Genomic DNA, 17,205 nt, shown 5'->3' with positions numbered 1-17,205 from the left:
CTCACCTGGCAGCTCAGAGGTCTGCTTTGGGGAGGTGAGTTGGGCCAGTAGCTCACCAGCCTTTGTCAGCATCCTCATCCCAGGGGCTTTGTAGCCCAGGTTTGGACTTCAGGGGGCCTCAGAGGAGTAGGTTATCAGCTCCAGAGGTTGAGAAACAATTCCTTCTCTTGCCAGACCACATTCCCCCTCCAGACATGCTGAATGAGTCACCCACCCACCTATACCCCTGCTCCATGAGTCACCTTCTCTTTTAGGTGCCCCAAGGGAGGAGGAAAAGTCTTACAATCTCCCTGGGCTCCAGATGGAGGGGGACCGATGGGACTCCCCCAGAAGAAGGAACTCTCAATAATTCTAGTTTCTCCGGGGATTTGGGGAGAAGATATTGGGGGAGGGAAGGGAGTAGAACGTGTCACTCCTCAGGCCACTAAAGCTTACCCCCTAAGGATAGCTAGGGGAATCAGCTAATCTCTCTTTCTCTCCTCTCCCCTCTCCATTTCTAAAGGTGCCCCTCTCCTTCTGGGGGTGTAGCCTGTGAAATGGGGTATGCACGTGCAGTTCTTTGTGTGTTTGAAAACACTAGGGCTTGCACAGGGAAGTAGTCAAGAGTGTGTTTTTTGTACGTTTGTGGGTGTGCCCCTGCTTTATGGGCAAGTCTGTTCAACTGTGCCTGTTGGTACCCCTGAGTACATGTAAGTGCATGTGCAAATGTGCACCTGTGTGTAAATGTACACCTGTGATTAAGTACACACAAACACTTGCAGGAGCTTAAGCATGGCCTCCCCCAGCAAGAAGCTTGCATCTGTGTAATGGGACATGCGTAGTATGCCTGGTACACATGGCTTTGGGGCTCCGTCACACCAGCCAGGCTCCTCTCCCTCCCCCTAAAAGGGGAGGAGACTGCAGTGAGGAGGCTGACCTGAAGGATGCGCTGCTTACTCTCTTCTTTCCTCTCCTGCTGGGGGGCGGGTGTGTGTGGGGGGGTGGGGGGGGGGTGGGGGGACTGGCTATGGAGCAGCCATAAGTGCTCCTGGCTGGTTTACAGCTGGAAAACAAAACAAAAACTTTTGATCCTGTGTTGAAAACAACTACTATCCTGACCTTGACCCTGACCCAGGGCTTCCTTCCTGGTAAGGAAGGGCATCCTGGACTCTCCAGGATCCAGATTCCCTAGCTTCCCCGGAGGGCATCCCAAATGAAGAGGGCTTTCAGGCCCAGCTCCTGGCCATCAGGCTCTCCTGCCTACCCCCATCTCTCCCCTCCCCCCTCAGTTCCCACGCATTCTTCAGTCATGACATTCCCACCACAGGGCACTGCTGACAGTGAGCTCCACGGCTAGGCTAGCCCAGAGCTTGGCCCACCTTCCGCTCACCCTGTCCTCCACACCGCCTTGGTCCCGCAGGCCAACACAGTTCTGTGGCCTCTGTACTTGGAATTTAAGGTTCTGCTTCTGAGCACCTGGGGGCTTCACTCAGCCAGGAGGCCAGTGTGGGTGAAAACTCTATGCCCTTGAAAGTAGAGAGATGAACTTGAGATTATAGGGCTACTATTGGGGCGGTATTAACAGTGGCCATTCTGTGGCTTCTTACTGTGCTCCAGGCTTCGTGCTAGATGCTTCCTTTCCATGCCTTATTTCGTGCAGTAATCCTGGGAGACAGATTCTTTTATTTGTTCCTTTTTTATATAGGAGAAAATTGAGGTTTAGAAGAGTTCATATGACCTGTCAGTGAGAAGTAGTCAAACTGGGATTCAAAGACAGGTCTGTCTGACTCCAAAGACCTTGCTGTTTGCAGCTATGTCTGAAGATGAGTCTAAATGTCCAGCCACGTGTGTACTTGGTGATGTCTGCGGGTGTGGCTGTGTGAGCCTGGCAGTACAGCGTCTGTGCAAAGGTGCAAAGTGAGCAGAGGCGTGAGGGCATTCACGTGGGACATGAATGCCCGTATGAACACTGGCATGCAGGACCCGCCAGCGCCTCCATGGGGTGTACCTACCCTCCCATATCCTTGCTAAGGCCACCCTTGCACGTCAGCTGAGAAGCACCTTGTATTGCTATCCCATCAGTTGCTGAGCCCAGGCCGCCAAGGGTGATGTTTTCAATAAGAGAATCTTTCCCGTGTGGAGGAAGAACTTCTGGGCCACCTACCAGCTGGTGACCTTGGCCAAGTCATTTCCCCACTCACATCCAAGTGTTTTGATCTCTCAAGTTCAGGGAGGTGGGCTCAAATCTAGCCACTATCTTATCTCTCCAAGAGTTTGTAATGGGACACTCCTAGGCAAGTGTGTGGGTGGAGCTTGGCTCAATGGGCATGTCCCTGGTGGGCCAGGATTAATGAATTCATTAATACGAAAGCACTTTGTCAACTGGAAAGCACCACGTAAATTTCAACAGACATTTACATAAGGTGTCACTCTTGCTACTATTACTGGCTTAATGGGCTTGGAACTTGCAGTTGGGTTCGTGTGTGTTGGAGCTTCTGCGTGTGTGTTTTAGGACTGTCTGTGATGTGTGTATTTTCTGGTGGATGTGTGTGTCTGAGTGAGTATTTAGAATATGAGTTCTGCAAGATGATGAACTTCAGTGCAGTGAGCACTGGACCGGGAATCAGGAGGCGTGAGTTATAATTCCAGCCTTTGTAGTGACTAGCAACGTGGTCTCAGTTAAATCATTGCCCTTCTGGGCTTCAGTTTCCACATCTGTAAAATGGAAAGTTGGCCTAGATAACTGCTAAAGTCACTCCCGCATTCTGCCCATCCAGCTCCAGGTCACATCTCTAGAAGAGTGTGTGTCTGGGGCACGTGTTTGCAAGCCCAAAGCATATCGCCGTGATCCTTCACTTGAACGAACGTTATTGAGTGCCTCCCACCAGAAGGGGTGGTACGGGTGCTGCTTGTGCGTGCAGTGTTGTCTCTGTGACTTTTATAGCATGGCTGTGGATGTCACCGTGTGTCTGGAGGAATACTGGCCCATGTGTCTGATTCTGTGTTGATGAGTAGGGGTGTGTGTGTGTGTGTGTCTGTCTGTCTGTCTGTCTGTCCACCCAATGGGCCATCTGGGGAGGAGAAACCTGTGTGCAAGGCCTCAAGGTTAAAACAATTTGTGTAACGCTGCCCACCAGGCCTGTGTAGCTCTTGGGATGAGAAGCAGATGTCACTGTGGGTGGAGCTGGGGGGAGGCTGCTCTCTGCTCCACCTCCAGCCCAGCCTCTCACCTCCCCCACAGCAGCCCAGCATGAAGCTTGCATCTGAGCTCCTTCCAAAGCGCTCAGCTCCAGGGCCTCTGTTTCTCAAAACGCAGATAGACTGTTTAACCCATCCCTCTGGAAACCTCACCCCCCCAGCTCCAGAAATCAAAATGTCCCGTTAGCGGAGTTCTTTTCCCCCAGGCCTTTCTTCCTCCAGAGAGGGGACTCTGAGACTCAGAATATGAATCACTTGAGAACTATTAAACCTTTTCCTCCAAGCCCACCGGGTGTCCTGGCTCCCCTCAGTATAAGCTCCCCTCAGTGTAATTGAAATGGCATTTGTTAAGTGAATTCCAAACGCTCAGCACAAAGCTAAGGTTATGGGCCCCCGAAGTAGACACTCTGTCCTCTCATCCCCTTTTATTTTCTTGGTAGCACCCATCCCTTCCTGGAATTCTCGAGCTCCGTATTTGTTTACTTGTGTTTCTTTGAAGGTCAGTTTCCTGCGAGCAGGGACCTCTTCTGTCTTGCTAATCACTGGAGTAGCGCCGGCCCACAGTAGGTGCTTACTAAGCATTTGCTAAAGAATGATGGAATAAATGACACGACTGTGGCTTTCAGTAGCTAACAGTCTGGTGGGGGTGGGCATCCGCTTTGCTGAGATTCCAACTGAAAAATGATCATGAGTCTCCCTAGAGATCCTCAAAGCCCCCATGTCCCTTCCCCTTCGTCAGAAGGCACTTGAGGATTACAGTTGCTGGGGCCAGGGGCTGTGCCCACAGGGCTGGGCTTTCAGTGCTGGGTAAGGGGGGACTGACTCGCCCCGGCCTCTTCTCTCTCCAGCTGCCTTCCTTGGGGACATCGCCCTTGATGAGGAGGACTTGAGGGCCTTCCAGGTGCAGCAGGCTGCGGATCTCAGACAGCGTGCCACCAGCAGGTCTTCCATCAAAGCTGCAGGTACACCCAGTACGGGCTGGCCCCTCTCTGTCCCAGAAATGGGTTCCAGAATTGGAAAAACAGGGAACCTCCTTGTTCCCAGCCAGGTCCTCCCAGGACAGAGGCCATGAGCTTCAACCCAGCATAAGGGCTTGTCTTCCCTTGGGATATCTTTATCCCTTCCCCAGAGCAGTGGCAAGTGTAGGCATACCCAGAAGCTAAGCACCCACATTGTTTTTATTTTTATTTAAGAATCTTTTTTTTTTTAATTAATTAATTAATTTATTTATTTTTGGCTGTGTTGGGTCTTCGTTTCTGTGCAAGGGCTTTCTCTAGTTGCGGCAAGCGGGGGCCACTCTTCATCGCAGTGCGCGGGCCTCTCACTGTTGCAGCCTCTCTTGTTGCGGAGCACAGGCTCCAGACACGCAGGCTCAGTAGTTGTGGCTCACGGACCTAGTTGCTCCGCGGCTTGTGGGATCTTCCCAGACCAGGACTCGAACCCGTGTCCCCTGCATTGGCAGGCAGATTCTCAACCACTGCGCCACCAGGGAAGCCCCCACCCACCTTGTTTTTTGCTTACAGTTTACAAAGTACTTTCAAAAGCATTGTCTAACTTGACTGTCCCCGATCACCTTCACAGGTAGGTCAGGACAACTCCCACTTTACAGACACAGATCTTCCTCAACTTGTGATGGTGTCACATCCTGATAAAACCATCATAAGCTGAAAATATCTTAAGTCAAAAATACATTTAATACACCTAATCTACTGAACATCATAGCTCAGCCCAGGGTATCTGAAAGGTGCTCAGAACACTTAACACTAGCCTACTGTTGGGCAAAATCTTCTGACACAAAGCCCATTTTATAATAAAATGATGAATCCCTCACGTAATTATTGAATACTGTCCCGAAAGCGAAGAACGGAATGGTGGTCTGGGTACAGAATGGTTGTGAGCGTATGGGCTGTTTCCCGTCGTGATGGTGTGGCTGGCAGGGAGCTGCGGCTCACTGCCACTGCCCAGCGTCTCAAGAGAGGATCACGCTGCCTATCACTAACCCAGGAAATTCAAAATTCGAAGTACGGTTTCTAATGAGTGTGTTATCACTTCCGTACTATCAAAACGTTGTAAGTAGAACCATCCGAAGTCAGAGACCATCTGTACGGAAACTAAGAGTCACAGAGGTAATGTGACATGCTTAAGGTCCCAAAGCTAGTCAGTGGCAAAACTGGGACAGGAGCCCAAGCCTTCTCACTCCAAATCCCAGGCTCTTCGCTGCACATCACAGTCCGTCCTGGCTTCCTCTCCTGCTCCCGCTTTGCAAAACTCTACGCATCCTTTATAGCCCATCTCAAGAGCTTCTCTTGTGAAATCTTCCCTGATCTCATCGCCAAGTCCTGACCATGCCACCATTCGCTGTGCTCTTTCCTCTGGGCTTACACTGTTAGCATCTCACAAGTCGCACCACACTGCAATGATTTGTTTATATGTCTGTCTCCCCAGCTGGACTCAAAGCTCTTCAAGGTCAAGGGTGGGTCCAAGTACACCCCCCCCCGCCCCCCGCAGCGAGCCTGGCACTTGTGCATGTGTGAGGGAATGGGAGGGTTGAGGGCCTGGGCTGTCTTGGTTCTGTTCAGCCTTCTCACCGCTCTGGAATGTGGTCCTGCTCACAGGTAACCCTCCCATTGCCCAAGTGGGGGATTCTCACCTGGCACCTGTTCTGGGCACACTCTGGTGGTGCCAGGCAGTTGTCCTGTCTGGCAGGAGGGAGGATCCTGGCATGGGCAGGCCATGGAGTAAAGGTCAAACTACCCCAGAGAGCAGCTGGCATTGGAGGGTGACCTGGTAGCCTGGTAACTAGCAAGGCTTACTTGACCTTAGTGGGGACGAGTAGACATGGGACAAGAGGAAAGTAGAATGGAGATTTGGATAACTTGGACTTGCCACTAACCCACCATCTGACTTTGTGCAAATCTTGGACTTTAGTTTCCTCATCTGTCAAATGTAGATAGCGACACTTGCCCAGTCCATCCAGAGAGCAACTGTGTCAAATGAGGACGTGTACTTGGGAATACTTAAAGAGGACATCAAGTTCTGTATGCTCCATAAATATGAAGGTTTATTGGCTGAGACGGGACTGTTTCCTGGTCTCAGGTCCCCTGCAGGTCTGGGGAAACGAGTACACCGCTGTTCTCTTTTTCACTGACAGTCAGTTCTCTCTGTTCATGGTAGTTATGAATAGAGTTATAGAATAACCTTACAGTCATTCCATAAAGTCACTGCGAACACTGAATTAGCAAATTCTGAGCCGTTCCTCCTAGGAGAAATACAGGGTTAGGTTCCTGCAAGCCTCTGGTCATATTTTCATCAACTCATTAGTACGTAACCCAGTCTTACGGGTGTTTCTATTTAAAGACACCTTAATTAATATAGCATTGATTCACTAACGTTGAACTCATGGCCAACAGCACTGTAACTCATGCCTGAACAAAGCTTCTCTAACCCAGGTATTTTCTCCATAAGGTACATCCCAGCCCTCTTGCACTTGGGAACACTAGACAGCCCTTCAGCACTACAGGGGGGTAAGGGGAGGCTCATTTTAAACAGCAAACTCACCAAGAAAAAGCACAAAATGCAAAAAATGTTGCACTAAATAGATTGTGAGAAAGATATTTACAGTATAAGCTGCAACAAGAAGGCAGCCTGTCGCCTTGTTCAGGCTCAGCTGGGATCATGCCTGTGGGTGACTGAAATTCTTCACTGCTCTGTGCATGACAGCAAGTGACCGTGAAAGAGCTGAGGGTATTGCTTTGGGGGTTACAAAGAAATTTTACTGAGTGGGCAAATACGGAATCCCTAGATAATGAGGGTCGGTTGTAATTTGCTTTCTCTTGCTCTTCATTCCCTTGCTACCAAATGCCTTCTTCTTTCAATTTCAGGAAACTCTTCCACCCTCAACTGTCAGAGCACTAGTGGGCAGCCGCAGAGGAAAAGTCACGGGAGATGGAGAAGCAGGTCCCGGAGCCGGAGGGCAGCAACGTCTAGACCAGAGCGCGTGTGGCCCGATGGGGTCATCCCCTTTGTCATTGGAGGAAACTTCACTGGTGAGCATGATGTCGGGCGTGTGGGGAGCAGTCTGCACCGTGGCCTGGCCTCAGGACAGCCCTGTCGTGCATGATGGTGTGAGTGGTACCTTCTGCCTGTCTGTCCAATGAATGGCTGACTCTTTAGCAATGGGTGGAAGTGGGCCCACCTGGACAACTGTGACAGCCTGGCCTCCCTTGTCCTGGCAGGCAGCCAGAGGGCAGTCTTCCGGCAGGCCATGAGGCACTGGGAGAAGCACACCTGTGTCACCTTCCTGGAGCGCACAGATGAGGACAGCTATATCGTGTTCACCTATCGACCCTGCGGGTGAGCAGGGGCCCCTGGGCACTGTACCCTCGGCCATCGCCCCAACCCATGTTCTGTCCTGAGCACTGCAGCTGTCCCATCTGGGCACGGCCCTGCGTCATCTGTCCCCTCCCGCCATGGGGCATCTCCCCAGGAGCTGCCCCGGATGTGGCTCAGACCCCAGCACACAGTCCGGGCATCCCGCACTCGGGTCCCTCCCCAACCCCTCCGCTCCCTGGCCCCCCTGGCAGCCACACCCGACCCCTGAGTGGATGCACTCCCCCAGCTCGGGACCGCCCCCCTGAGCTGGCCCCGCCCTCCAGGTGCTGCTCCTACGTGGGCCGCCGTGGTGGGGGCCCCCAGGCCATCTCCATCGGCAAGAACTGTGACAAGTTCGGCATCGTGGTCCATGAACTGGGTCATGTCATCGGCTTCTGGCACGAACACACGCGGCCTGACCGAGACCGCCACGTCTCCATCGTGCGCGAGAACATCCAGCCAGGTACGCTCCTCTACCTGCCCCTCCAGGGCTCCTGGTCAGGGTGGGAGCTGCTCCCTCAAGCCATCGCCTTTGGTCAACTCAGCATTGTAGTCCCAGCCAGCTGGGTAGTCACAGCCCTGCCTGGGGTCCAGACCCTTCCCCTGCAGCATCTCCTCCGGGTCAGTAGCAGCTCAGGGACTGCAAATCAGTTGTCAGATGGGGAGCCAGGAGAGGTCCAGGTCCTGCACAAAGGGGCTGTCTGGAGCAGCCAGAACCCCCCTGGCCTTTAGGGGTGCAGGTGGGAAGGGGTCGGCCCATCTCCCATGCTGCCTCAGCCTTTCTCTTCCCTTTTACCCAGTCTCCTGCTCTTGGCCTATGCTGTCCTCCAAGGGTTTTTTCCTCTCTCCTTTCTCCCCACCGTGCTCTCTCTTCCCTCCCTTCCTGCTTCCTCCCTTTCTCCCCAGGCCTCCTCCACTCTTCACTGCTCTCATCTCCCTGTGGTTCTAGAAATGGGCACCTCCTTCCCATCTTCCCTTGAGCCTTCCCTCCAGCAAGTCCTCAACGCCCCCCCACCCCCCTGCTGGACAGACTCTTCTAGAGACCCGCCCCTCCCCCAGGCTTCCCCTGGCAGCTGCCTAGACCCTCAGGTAGGGGGGCACCTCTCAAGTGCAGGGAGGACCCGGTTCCCCACCTGAAAAGGTAGCACTGCATCCCTCACAGACCCGCCCGCTCCCACCTCCCCACACCCTTTTCCTGGTCTTCGCAGGGCAGGAGTATAACTTCCTGAAGATGGAGGTCCAGGAGGTGGAATCCCTGGGGGAGACCTATGATTTTGACAGTATCATGCACTATGCCCGGAACACATTCTCCAGGTGAGAGATGGGGCCCAGCCTCTTCTGGGGCAGCCCAGCCCTGCCCTCCGTAGGCCTCCCGCTTTGCACTAGCCTGCCCTGCTGGGGTCGTTGGCGAGGACAAGGGTGGGCCTCTGGGTGGCTGCGGCCCCCGAGCAGAGGACCCGTGGGTGCTGCCTGCCCTGCTGTCCTCTTCCACGGTGGGTGCATGGCAGGGCCGGGACTCACAGAGCCTGGGTTCTTCACCTAGTACTGGGCACACCTGGCCCGGGAGGCTGAAACCCAGCTGCCGTGCAGCCGCGTGGTGTGCTGTGGCCCCGGAACCGTATCCGCCCGAAGGAGCTGAGCTTTTCCCTCAACCCTCAGCCAAAGGGGGCGTGTCTCTCTGATGGGTCTACCTTTGCGTAATTGGCTGACTGGCACAAAGTCTGGCTTCTGTCCTGGACCAGCCCTGCTCCCCAGCTCACCAGCACGTATACACCTACTCTTTATCCTGGGCCTAGGTTCCCAGAAATCACAGCCAGAGCCCCCAGAGGTAGTGGCCCAGCCTCCCCGTCCCAGCTTCTCCTTAGCAGAGTGTGGGAAACAGCCCCTCCTCCTCCTCTGCCTCCCCCCAGCACCCTAACTTGCACCCCCTCCTGGCCTTTCCCCTGCCTGGCTCTGTCCTCATCCTCTGTCTCTGCTCTCCCAGACCCTGGCCCTCCCCCTCTCCTCAGATGCTCCTTCTAGACCCACTCTTCCTGCCTCCAGACCTGAGGGAACAGAGACCAAGGAAGGGTGGTGAGGTCATCCCACCCACCACACCCACAGACCACCCCCTGTACATTTCCCACCACATCCCACCCCGCCTCCTGCTGAGTTCTACCCAGCTGGGTGTGAGTCAGGGGCCCTGGGGAGGTGGAGGGATGCCTGCTGCCCCTTCCTTCTGCTCCTCCCAGATGGAAACATCCAGGACCTAGCAGGCAGGAACTGAGGGGACAGGGGACACGGATGGATCAGGAGCTAGCAGGGCTGTCCCTGGGGTCTGGTCTGGCCACGGTGGAGCCTGCCCTTTGGCCTTGTCCCAGGTCCCATCAGGCGTAGCCCGTGCCAGCAGGACGAAGTGTTGGCCCTGGGTAGTCCTGGGAGAGGTGTAGTCAGGGCTGAATCAGCACAGGGGGCCTCAGAAGCAGGGCCGGGCAGGGCTGAGACATGACTGACGAGGGGTCTGGAGCTCTCCCAGGGCTGGGAGTTGGGCCAGACTGAGCCGGAGCACCGGTGTGTCCCCAGGGCCTCCTAGGTCCATGTCCCCGACCTCCCAAAGTGTTCCTGGGGCTCCCCCAGGCCCTGTGGTATGGCTGCCACGGAGCAGGGTGGCTGGTGGTCAGAGGGCAGTGTAATGACAGGGTGAGATGTCTCCACCCATCCCTGACCCTGCTGAGGAATGTCTGGGCTCTTGCGGGGTCGTGACCTTCGGTGCACGCATGCCAGCCACCCTCCTTCCCGTCAGACTCTCACCCAGGCTGGTCTTCTCCTCCTCAGGGGCATCTTCCTGGACACCATCGTTCCCAAGTACGAGGTGAATGGGGTGAAGCCTCCCATCGGCCAGAGGACCCGGCTCAGCAAGGGGGACATTGCCCAGGCCCGCAAGCTCTACAAGTGCCCAGGTCGGGGCAGGGGTGGGGACAGGCCAGGGTGGGGTGGAGGGCAGGCCCTGGGGCCAAGAAGGTTGAGGCTGTGAGACTTAGAAAAGGCTGAGGCTGCCTGGTGTCGGGGGAGGGGGCACCCAGGTAGGGGGAGTGTTCAAGTTACAGACCCAAACTGGGGCTTGGATCAGGTGGGGAGATGCTGAGCCACCCATCTTCTGAGGGTGAGAGTGAGGGACAGTAGGAGCAGAAAATGGGGGGCGCAGAGCGATTCTCCGTGAGTGAGGGGGAGTGAGGCCCTCCGAAGGAGCTTGACCTTAACTCTGGAACCCATGTTGCCTTGACAGCAGGGCATCCTGCAGCACTAGGTAGAACGGAAAGGAGAAGGGATGGATCTTAAGGGGACGGGGCCATCTCAGACTCTCTCCTCTCCCCCAAAGGATGCCAGGGCTCAGGGCAGGGAAGCCAGAAAGTTGGGGGGATTGGGCACCTGCAGCCAGCAACCCAGTCATTTCCTTTCCTCGACAGCTTGCGGAGAGACCCTACAAGATAGCACGGGCAACTTCTCCTCCCCCGAGTACCCCAACGGCTACTCCGCCCACATGCACTGCGTATGGCGCATCTCAGTCACACCTGGGGAGAAGGTAACTGAGCATCCTCTCCTCTGCCAGGACCCCTGAGTAGGAGAGCTTAGTCCATGTGGCTGTGAGTGACCTACCTGGGGAAGGTAAACTCATTCACCCTGCAGGATGAGGAGAGGCTTCTAGTAGTTGTATATAAATGCTAACTTGTGAATAGCATTTACTACGCGCCAGACATTTTTCTAAGTGCTTCTCAGATCCATTCGCAGGCTTTTCATGTGGAGTCTGGACCTCTCACCCACCCCTGGACCTTCCATGTCCTTCATATTTTTATTGCTCCCAAGAGTCAGCTTTAAGGCTTTATTTCCCTTGATTGGAACTGGGTTCTTAATGTCCTAGTGCAACCTTGAGCTGGGTTAGATTTTATTACCGGTTGCATTGCTCATTCCAACAGCTCTCAAGATCATTTTGAATCAGAATTCCACCATCCGGCAGGTAGCCGTCCTCACTCTGCCATGAGCTCATTTGATAAGCATGTCTTCTGCGTGTTCCGAACCTGGCCTTTGATCAAAATATTGAACAGGACATGAATTAAAGCAGATCCAAGCTCTCCCTCTGAATTGACATCGACCCAGTAATCTGCAGGCTTTGGGCAAAGCTGTTCCACTAGCTATGACTATGCTAAATGTCATTACCAGCCAGCCACCGGTCACCACCTTATTGACCAACCACCATATGAGCCGCTTCTGAGACCAGACCTTTGTCGTCTTTATGTCTCTGGCACAGGAAGTGATTAATAAATGCCGAATACATGGATGAATTGCCTTACCAAAACAAATCCACTGTTTCACCAGTTGGTAAATCCCCTTTTAAAAAAGAAGTGAGGGCTTCCCTGGTGGCGCAGTGGTTGAGAGTCCGCCTGCCGATGCAGGCGACACGGGTTCGTGCCCCGGTCCGGAAGATCCCACATGCCGCGGGGCGGCTGGGCCCGTGAGCCATGGCCGCTGAGCCTGCGCGTCCGGAGCCTGTGCCCCGCAACGGGAGAGGCCACAACAGTGAGAGGCCCGCGTACCGCAAAAAAAAAAAAAAAGAAGTGAGATTTGTCTGATGTACCTTGTTTCAAGTGAACCCAAAAGTAGTCAAGTGTTTCTTTTCTAAATGGTCATAGACCATCTGTTTAGTTGGGGATCACCACTGAACTCAGTGGTTTGCAATTCCCAGAATTCACTCTACACCCCCTTCCCAACACACGCATGTGCATGCACACATGCATACAAACCCCTTTTGAAAACTGGGAAAGATTTTGTTCTGAGTTCTCAAGATTACAGACACTGCTCACATCTGCAAGTTATTTGAATGTCCTCTGATGTCATTTTTGAGTCTAGAGGCAAAAGCCAATTTAAAGAGGCGCTCGCTGACTCTCCTTCTGTATTATTGAGCTTCTGTTTCCTTTCCAAACGATGCTGCTTTTATTTTTTATAATTTGAAGATCATCCTCCCTTACGACAGACTTTTATTGAGAGCTGAGTAATTCCCTATCTCCCTTGGTTAACTTTCTAGCAGCTTCCCTCAAAAGTGAACCCACCCCTTCCTTGTTCTTGTTCTGAATCTAAGTTAAAAGTTGCATCCTTTTCACTGTCTTGTAGTGACCTTGCCCTGGTTTCCTCCATTCCTCTGCTGAGGGTTTCCAGCCTTTGGAAATCTCACCGCAGATAACAATAATAATAATAACAACTAATGATCATTGAGCATATGATTGGCCAGGCATGTGTTAAATCTCTGTGTCATGTCTTTTAGCACAACGTTATAGGCTGGGTGCTAATGTTAGCCTCATTTTGTACATGAGAAAACAAACTTGGAAAAAGTAACTTGCCCAAGATCTCATAGATCCTGGATTATGGCATAAAAGTCTGTGATTGAAATACCGTGTGAATTCCAAAGCCTTGTCCCATTCCAACAACTAAGTGCCCTTCGGCAACTTGTGTGGCCACGAGGTGCCCAGTGCTGGGCCCAGCCCTGGGGATGGACAGGTGCACGAGACAGTTCGCGGCCCCACGGAGCACAGAGGAGGGTAGAGCATCACTCTCTTTCCCGTTCAGGAGGTTTGCTCAGTTGGCAGGCATATGGCAACTTGGTGAGGACCCTCTTCTTTCCTTGCTTTGCGGGCTGGCATGGGCTGGCCCTAGTCTCTAGAGAGCACACGGCCTTGCCTTAGGCGCCTCTCTGTGCCTGGGACCTGCTCCCTTCATAGCTCCCACAAGACTCCCCATCCTTTTTCAGAGACCTGCCCGGAGCTCCAGGGAGAGAAGTGGGCTACGGATAAAAATTCCAGATTAACCAATGCATGATTGTAGAAATGCAAAAAGTAAAAGCCACCCATGGTCCTGGTTGAAATTGTAAAGTTGTAACTGAACCAAAGATGGAACCCTGGGGGACAGAAACATTTAAAGGCTGGGGAGGCAGAAGAGGATGGTACCATCAAGTTGGCATGGCCACTTTTTGTCACTTACCAATTATGTGCCAAAGTATTGGCATCTTACGTGCATGATCTCATTATTCCTCACAACCGTTTCATGACGTAGGTACTGTCATCCCTACTGGAGAGTGGAGGGAATTGAGGCTTAAAGTGAAGGAGTAGGTCTGGCCAGGTTTGCTCAGGTAACGATGGTGGAACCAGCATTCAGTTCTAGGACTGTCTGACTCCAAAGTCTACTCTTTCAACAGTAAACCTTAAATAAATCCACGTGTGTTAGCGGATGGACTTTGACATCTGTTTGGCTCCTGAGAGTTTGTTTTTCACTTGCCTCCCAGTTCTCAGCTTATTGCCAGACATGCAAGTGATATGTAAAACTTATCTCGTACAATGTGCGAGTCGTAGGGATGTCAAACGAGAAAGAGCCACTTTGGAGGACTTCTTGGAGGATCCTCAAGTCTTTACACTGCACGTAATTAGCAACTGCCCTGAAGGGGATTTACAGTGTTTCCCAAGCAACGAAGGGAACTCCTTTATGAGCAGGAAAGCGGTTTCAGAAGGAGACCATAGTCAAATGTTGCAGAGGAGCCAGGAAGATAAGAACTTAAAATGCTTTTGGATTTGGCCGTATCCACCCTCATTCCCATCAAGGTCCAACCCAAATTCTGCCTCCTCCCATCCCCCAGCTGGGCAGAGACGACCCCTCCCATCCCTCCTCTGCAAGGCCTGGGCTGGGTCCTCCCTTAAGTCCCTCTTCTCAGGCACCGAAGGGCGTAGAGCTCTGAGCATGGAGGGAAAGTTGATGCTCATTCTTTGCACAGCCGTTGGGCAAAATTGATCGGTAGGCCTGGGGAGGCCGCACGGAATGGAGGTTAAGGGTATAAGTTTAAGATCCAGAGTGCCTGGGTTTGACTCCCAGCTGTGCTCTTTACTGGATGTATGATCTTGGGGAAGTTGCTTACCCTCTCTGTGCCTTTGTTTCCCCATTTGTAAAATGAGCCTGGTGATAGTACCTCCCTCATGGGGTTGATACGAGGATTAAGCAAGTTCATGTACATTAAGTGCTTAGGGCACTGCCTGGAACATAGCGGGAATTCAATCAATGTTAGCTGCTAGTATCATTCTCCGGTCCTGATCTGTGAAATGAGTGAGCCCTGGTCAACTTCCCCGGGTACCTCATTTGCCTCCCTCTATTTCCTGCATTCTGATCCGGACCGTCCTGTGAACCCAATATCAAACTATCTAAGCAAATTCAACTCCAGGAGTGAAATTAGTGTTTATCAAGTGGCATACACTGTCGTATGGATGTGTGACACGTATGTATTGGTACCCGTGTCAGACAAGGTCGTAAATTTTACATGTATTAATTTAATTCCCCTAAGTCCTATGAGGCTGGTACTATTACCGTTACCATCTTACAGATAAGGAAACAGAGGCCCAGAGGAGTTAAATGAGGCCTAAGATGTGACTGTAAGCCAGACAACAGGTCCCCCAGGGTTGGCGTGTTCTCCCAACTCCTCCCTGAGAGCACCCAAGAAGCATGAGGAATACTTCCCACACGCAGGGTGCACCTGGGGACTCTGTACCTGTATCTCATTTACCCCCGACTCCCCAGCGGAGTCGTTATGGTCACCTCCATTTTTCGGACAGAGACAGCGAGGCACAAAGTCACCAGCCAGGAAGTGGCAGAGCTGGCCCAGTTTTTCTTGGCAAAGGGCAGTGCCCCTGCCACCAGCGCACAGCTGTTTCCACACGACAGAAGTTGTTACAACTCTTAATTAGACACCTCCGGTCTCAGTATAGCCGTGGCTGCGCCTCCCTGTAGGATGCCCCTGACTGCTCGCCCAGGTCTGTTCCTTCCACGTGAGGTGGCCTCTGCTTCCTCCTGCCTGTGGCAGGTCTTGGGTGAGCCCGGTGGGGCTCTGCCGGCTGGGCACGGTTTCTTCTTCGGAGGCCTGAATCCATCCCCCTTGGACAGAGTCACAGTTGTTTCCGGGGAGGGAGGGAAAGTGGCTGCCGTTCTCAGGGCTGCTTGCTGAGTGAAATGGATTGGCAGGCCCAAGGAGGCCACGTGGAGTAGGGGTTAAGGGTGTAAGTTTAGCAGTCAGGGAGCCCTCACTCGGCCCTCTGCATTCCTTCTTCCGCCCAGCAGCTCTTCGAAAGATATTTTTGTTGTTTGCTAGATATAAAGATAACAGATGCATGTTGTAAACATTTTGAGCAATATAGGAATGCGTACGGTAAAAAGTGAATTTTCTCCCCTTGATCGTCCTCCAGATCCCACTCCACAGAGACAACTAAGCATTGGTAACACTTGGGATGTCCTTCCAGACCCTTCTAGTGTGGGGGTGTGGGGGTGGGGTGGCCTTCTGTAACTTGCCTTTCACTCAACAATAAATCACAGTCATCGTTCCACGTCAGCACATATAGATCTACCTCAGTCACTTTCGTGGTTGCTTGGCATCCCGTCATCTTGACTGCCCTTAATTTAATTATTTAATCATCCCCTCAGGTCTCCTGATGGATGCCGATTTAAGTTTTGCCAAGCTTTCATTACTACCAAAATAAATACCTTGAAACTTAAATCTTTATACACTTGGGCAAGTATATTAGAATAGATTCCAAAAAGCAAAATTCTATTGAAGAAATATTTATTAAACAACTATTATGTGCCATGCACCGAGGATTCCATAGTGAATTAAACTTCCTCTGTGGTCATATGTGGTCTTTTCTAAAAAGGTAAAATATTGGGTCATAAGACACTGGCTCTATAGCAAGAGTTAGAACAGATTTTCAACTTCAGTTTTTCAAAATGCCAGGACTTGTATTTTTATAATAATAATAATAATACTCCCAATGATGATTAATCATCGAGAGTAATATAGTGCAGTTTTCGGGGGCTCCCTGGCAGCCTAGTGGTTAGGATTCCGGGCTTTCAGTGCCGAGGCCCAGGTTCAGTCCCTGGTTGGGGAACTGAGATCCTGTAAGCCATGCGGCGTGGCCAAAAAACAAAAAAGAAGTAATATAGTGTACTTTTCGTGTTTTTTAAATTTTTATTTATTTTTTGGCTGTGTTGGGTCTCTGGTGCTGCACGTGGGCTTTTGCTAGTTGCGACGAGCGGGGGCTACTCTTCCTTGCGGTGTGCGGGTTTCTCATTACGGTGGCTTCCCTTGTTGCAGAGCATAGGTTCTAGGCGCACAGGTTTCAGTAGTTGCAGCACTCAGGCTCAGTAGTTGTGGTACGCGGGCTTAGTTGCTCCACAGCATGTGGGATCTTCCCAGACCAGGGATCGAACCTGTGTCCCCTGCATTGGCAGGCGGATTCTTAACCACTGCGCCACCAGGGAAGTCCCCTGTAGTGCACTTTTCAAAACGTGATCTCACTCGATTACATCTCAGAGTAACAAAATTAATGAAAGCTCCCCCAAACACAAACATATTTAAACTCATGTGTGAATCAAAAGAAAATATGAAAGATTGGACCATGGGTTCCAAGCTAGGTCAGAAGAAATGTAAGTACACGGGGGTGAAAGGCAGTGAAAGTACAACAGGCTCAGTAGATTGAAGGTTGCAGTGAACTGGAAGGATCGTTGAGCTCTGTGTACAGAGGGAGTGAGCAAGGAAAGATTGGGGCACATGGATGTAGAGTGGGGTCCTTGGATTTGACATTATGGATGATAACAAGG

The 17,205-nt window shown here is 52.2% G+C and overlaps 1 protein-coding gene across 4 annotated transcripts in view; it reads left to right on the top strand.

Annotated features, from left to right (window-relative positions):
- BMP1 (bone morphogenetic protein 1) overlaps window positions 1-17,205 on the top strand; it is a 40,726-nt gene that overhangs the window by 3,602 nt on the left and 19,919 nt on the right. For 2 of the 4 annotated variants that reach the window (XM_012533338.3, XM_033429691.2), the window contains exons 2-8: window positions 4,026-4,139; window positions 7,059-7,223; window positions 7,413-7,530; window positions 7,833-8,011; window positions 8,757-8,862; window positions 10,363-10,487; window positions 10,995-11,110. In XM_012533338.3, coding sequence (XP_012388792.1) covers window positions 4,026-4,139; window positions 7,059-7,223; window positions 7,413-7,530; window positions 7,833-8,011; window positions 8,757-8,862; window positions 10,363-10,487; window positions 10,995-11,110 — 923 coding nt within the window. Of the gene's footprint in view, window positions 1-4,025; window positions 4,140-7,058; window positions 7,224-7,412; window positions 7,531-7,795; window positions 8,012-8,756; window positions 8,863-10,362; window positions 10,488-10,994; window positions 11,111-17,205 lie in introns of those variants that run through there. The other 2 variants (XM_049710917.1, XM_033429692.2) reach the window with 2 other exon arrangements.

This window comes from Orcinus orca, chromosome 6 (assembly GCF_937001465.1).
Source record: "Orcinus orca chromosome 6, mOrcOrc1.1, whole genome shotgun sequence".
Taxonomy (NCBI): Eukaryota; Metazoa; Chordata; class Mammalia; order Artiodactyla; family Delphinidae; genus Orcinus; species Orcinus orca.
This window is presented reverse-complemented; position numbering and strand designations above follow the sequence as displayed.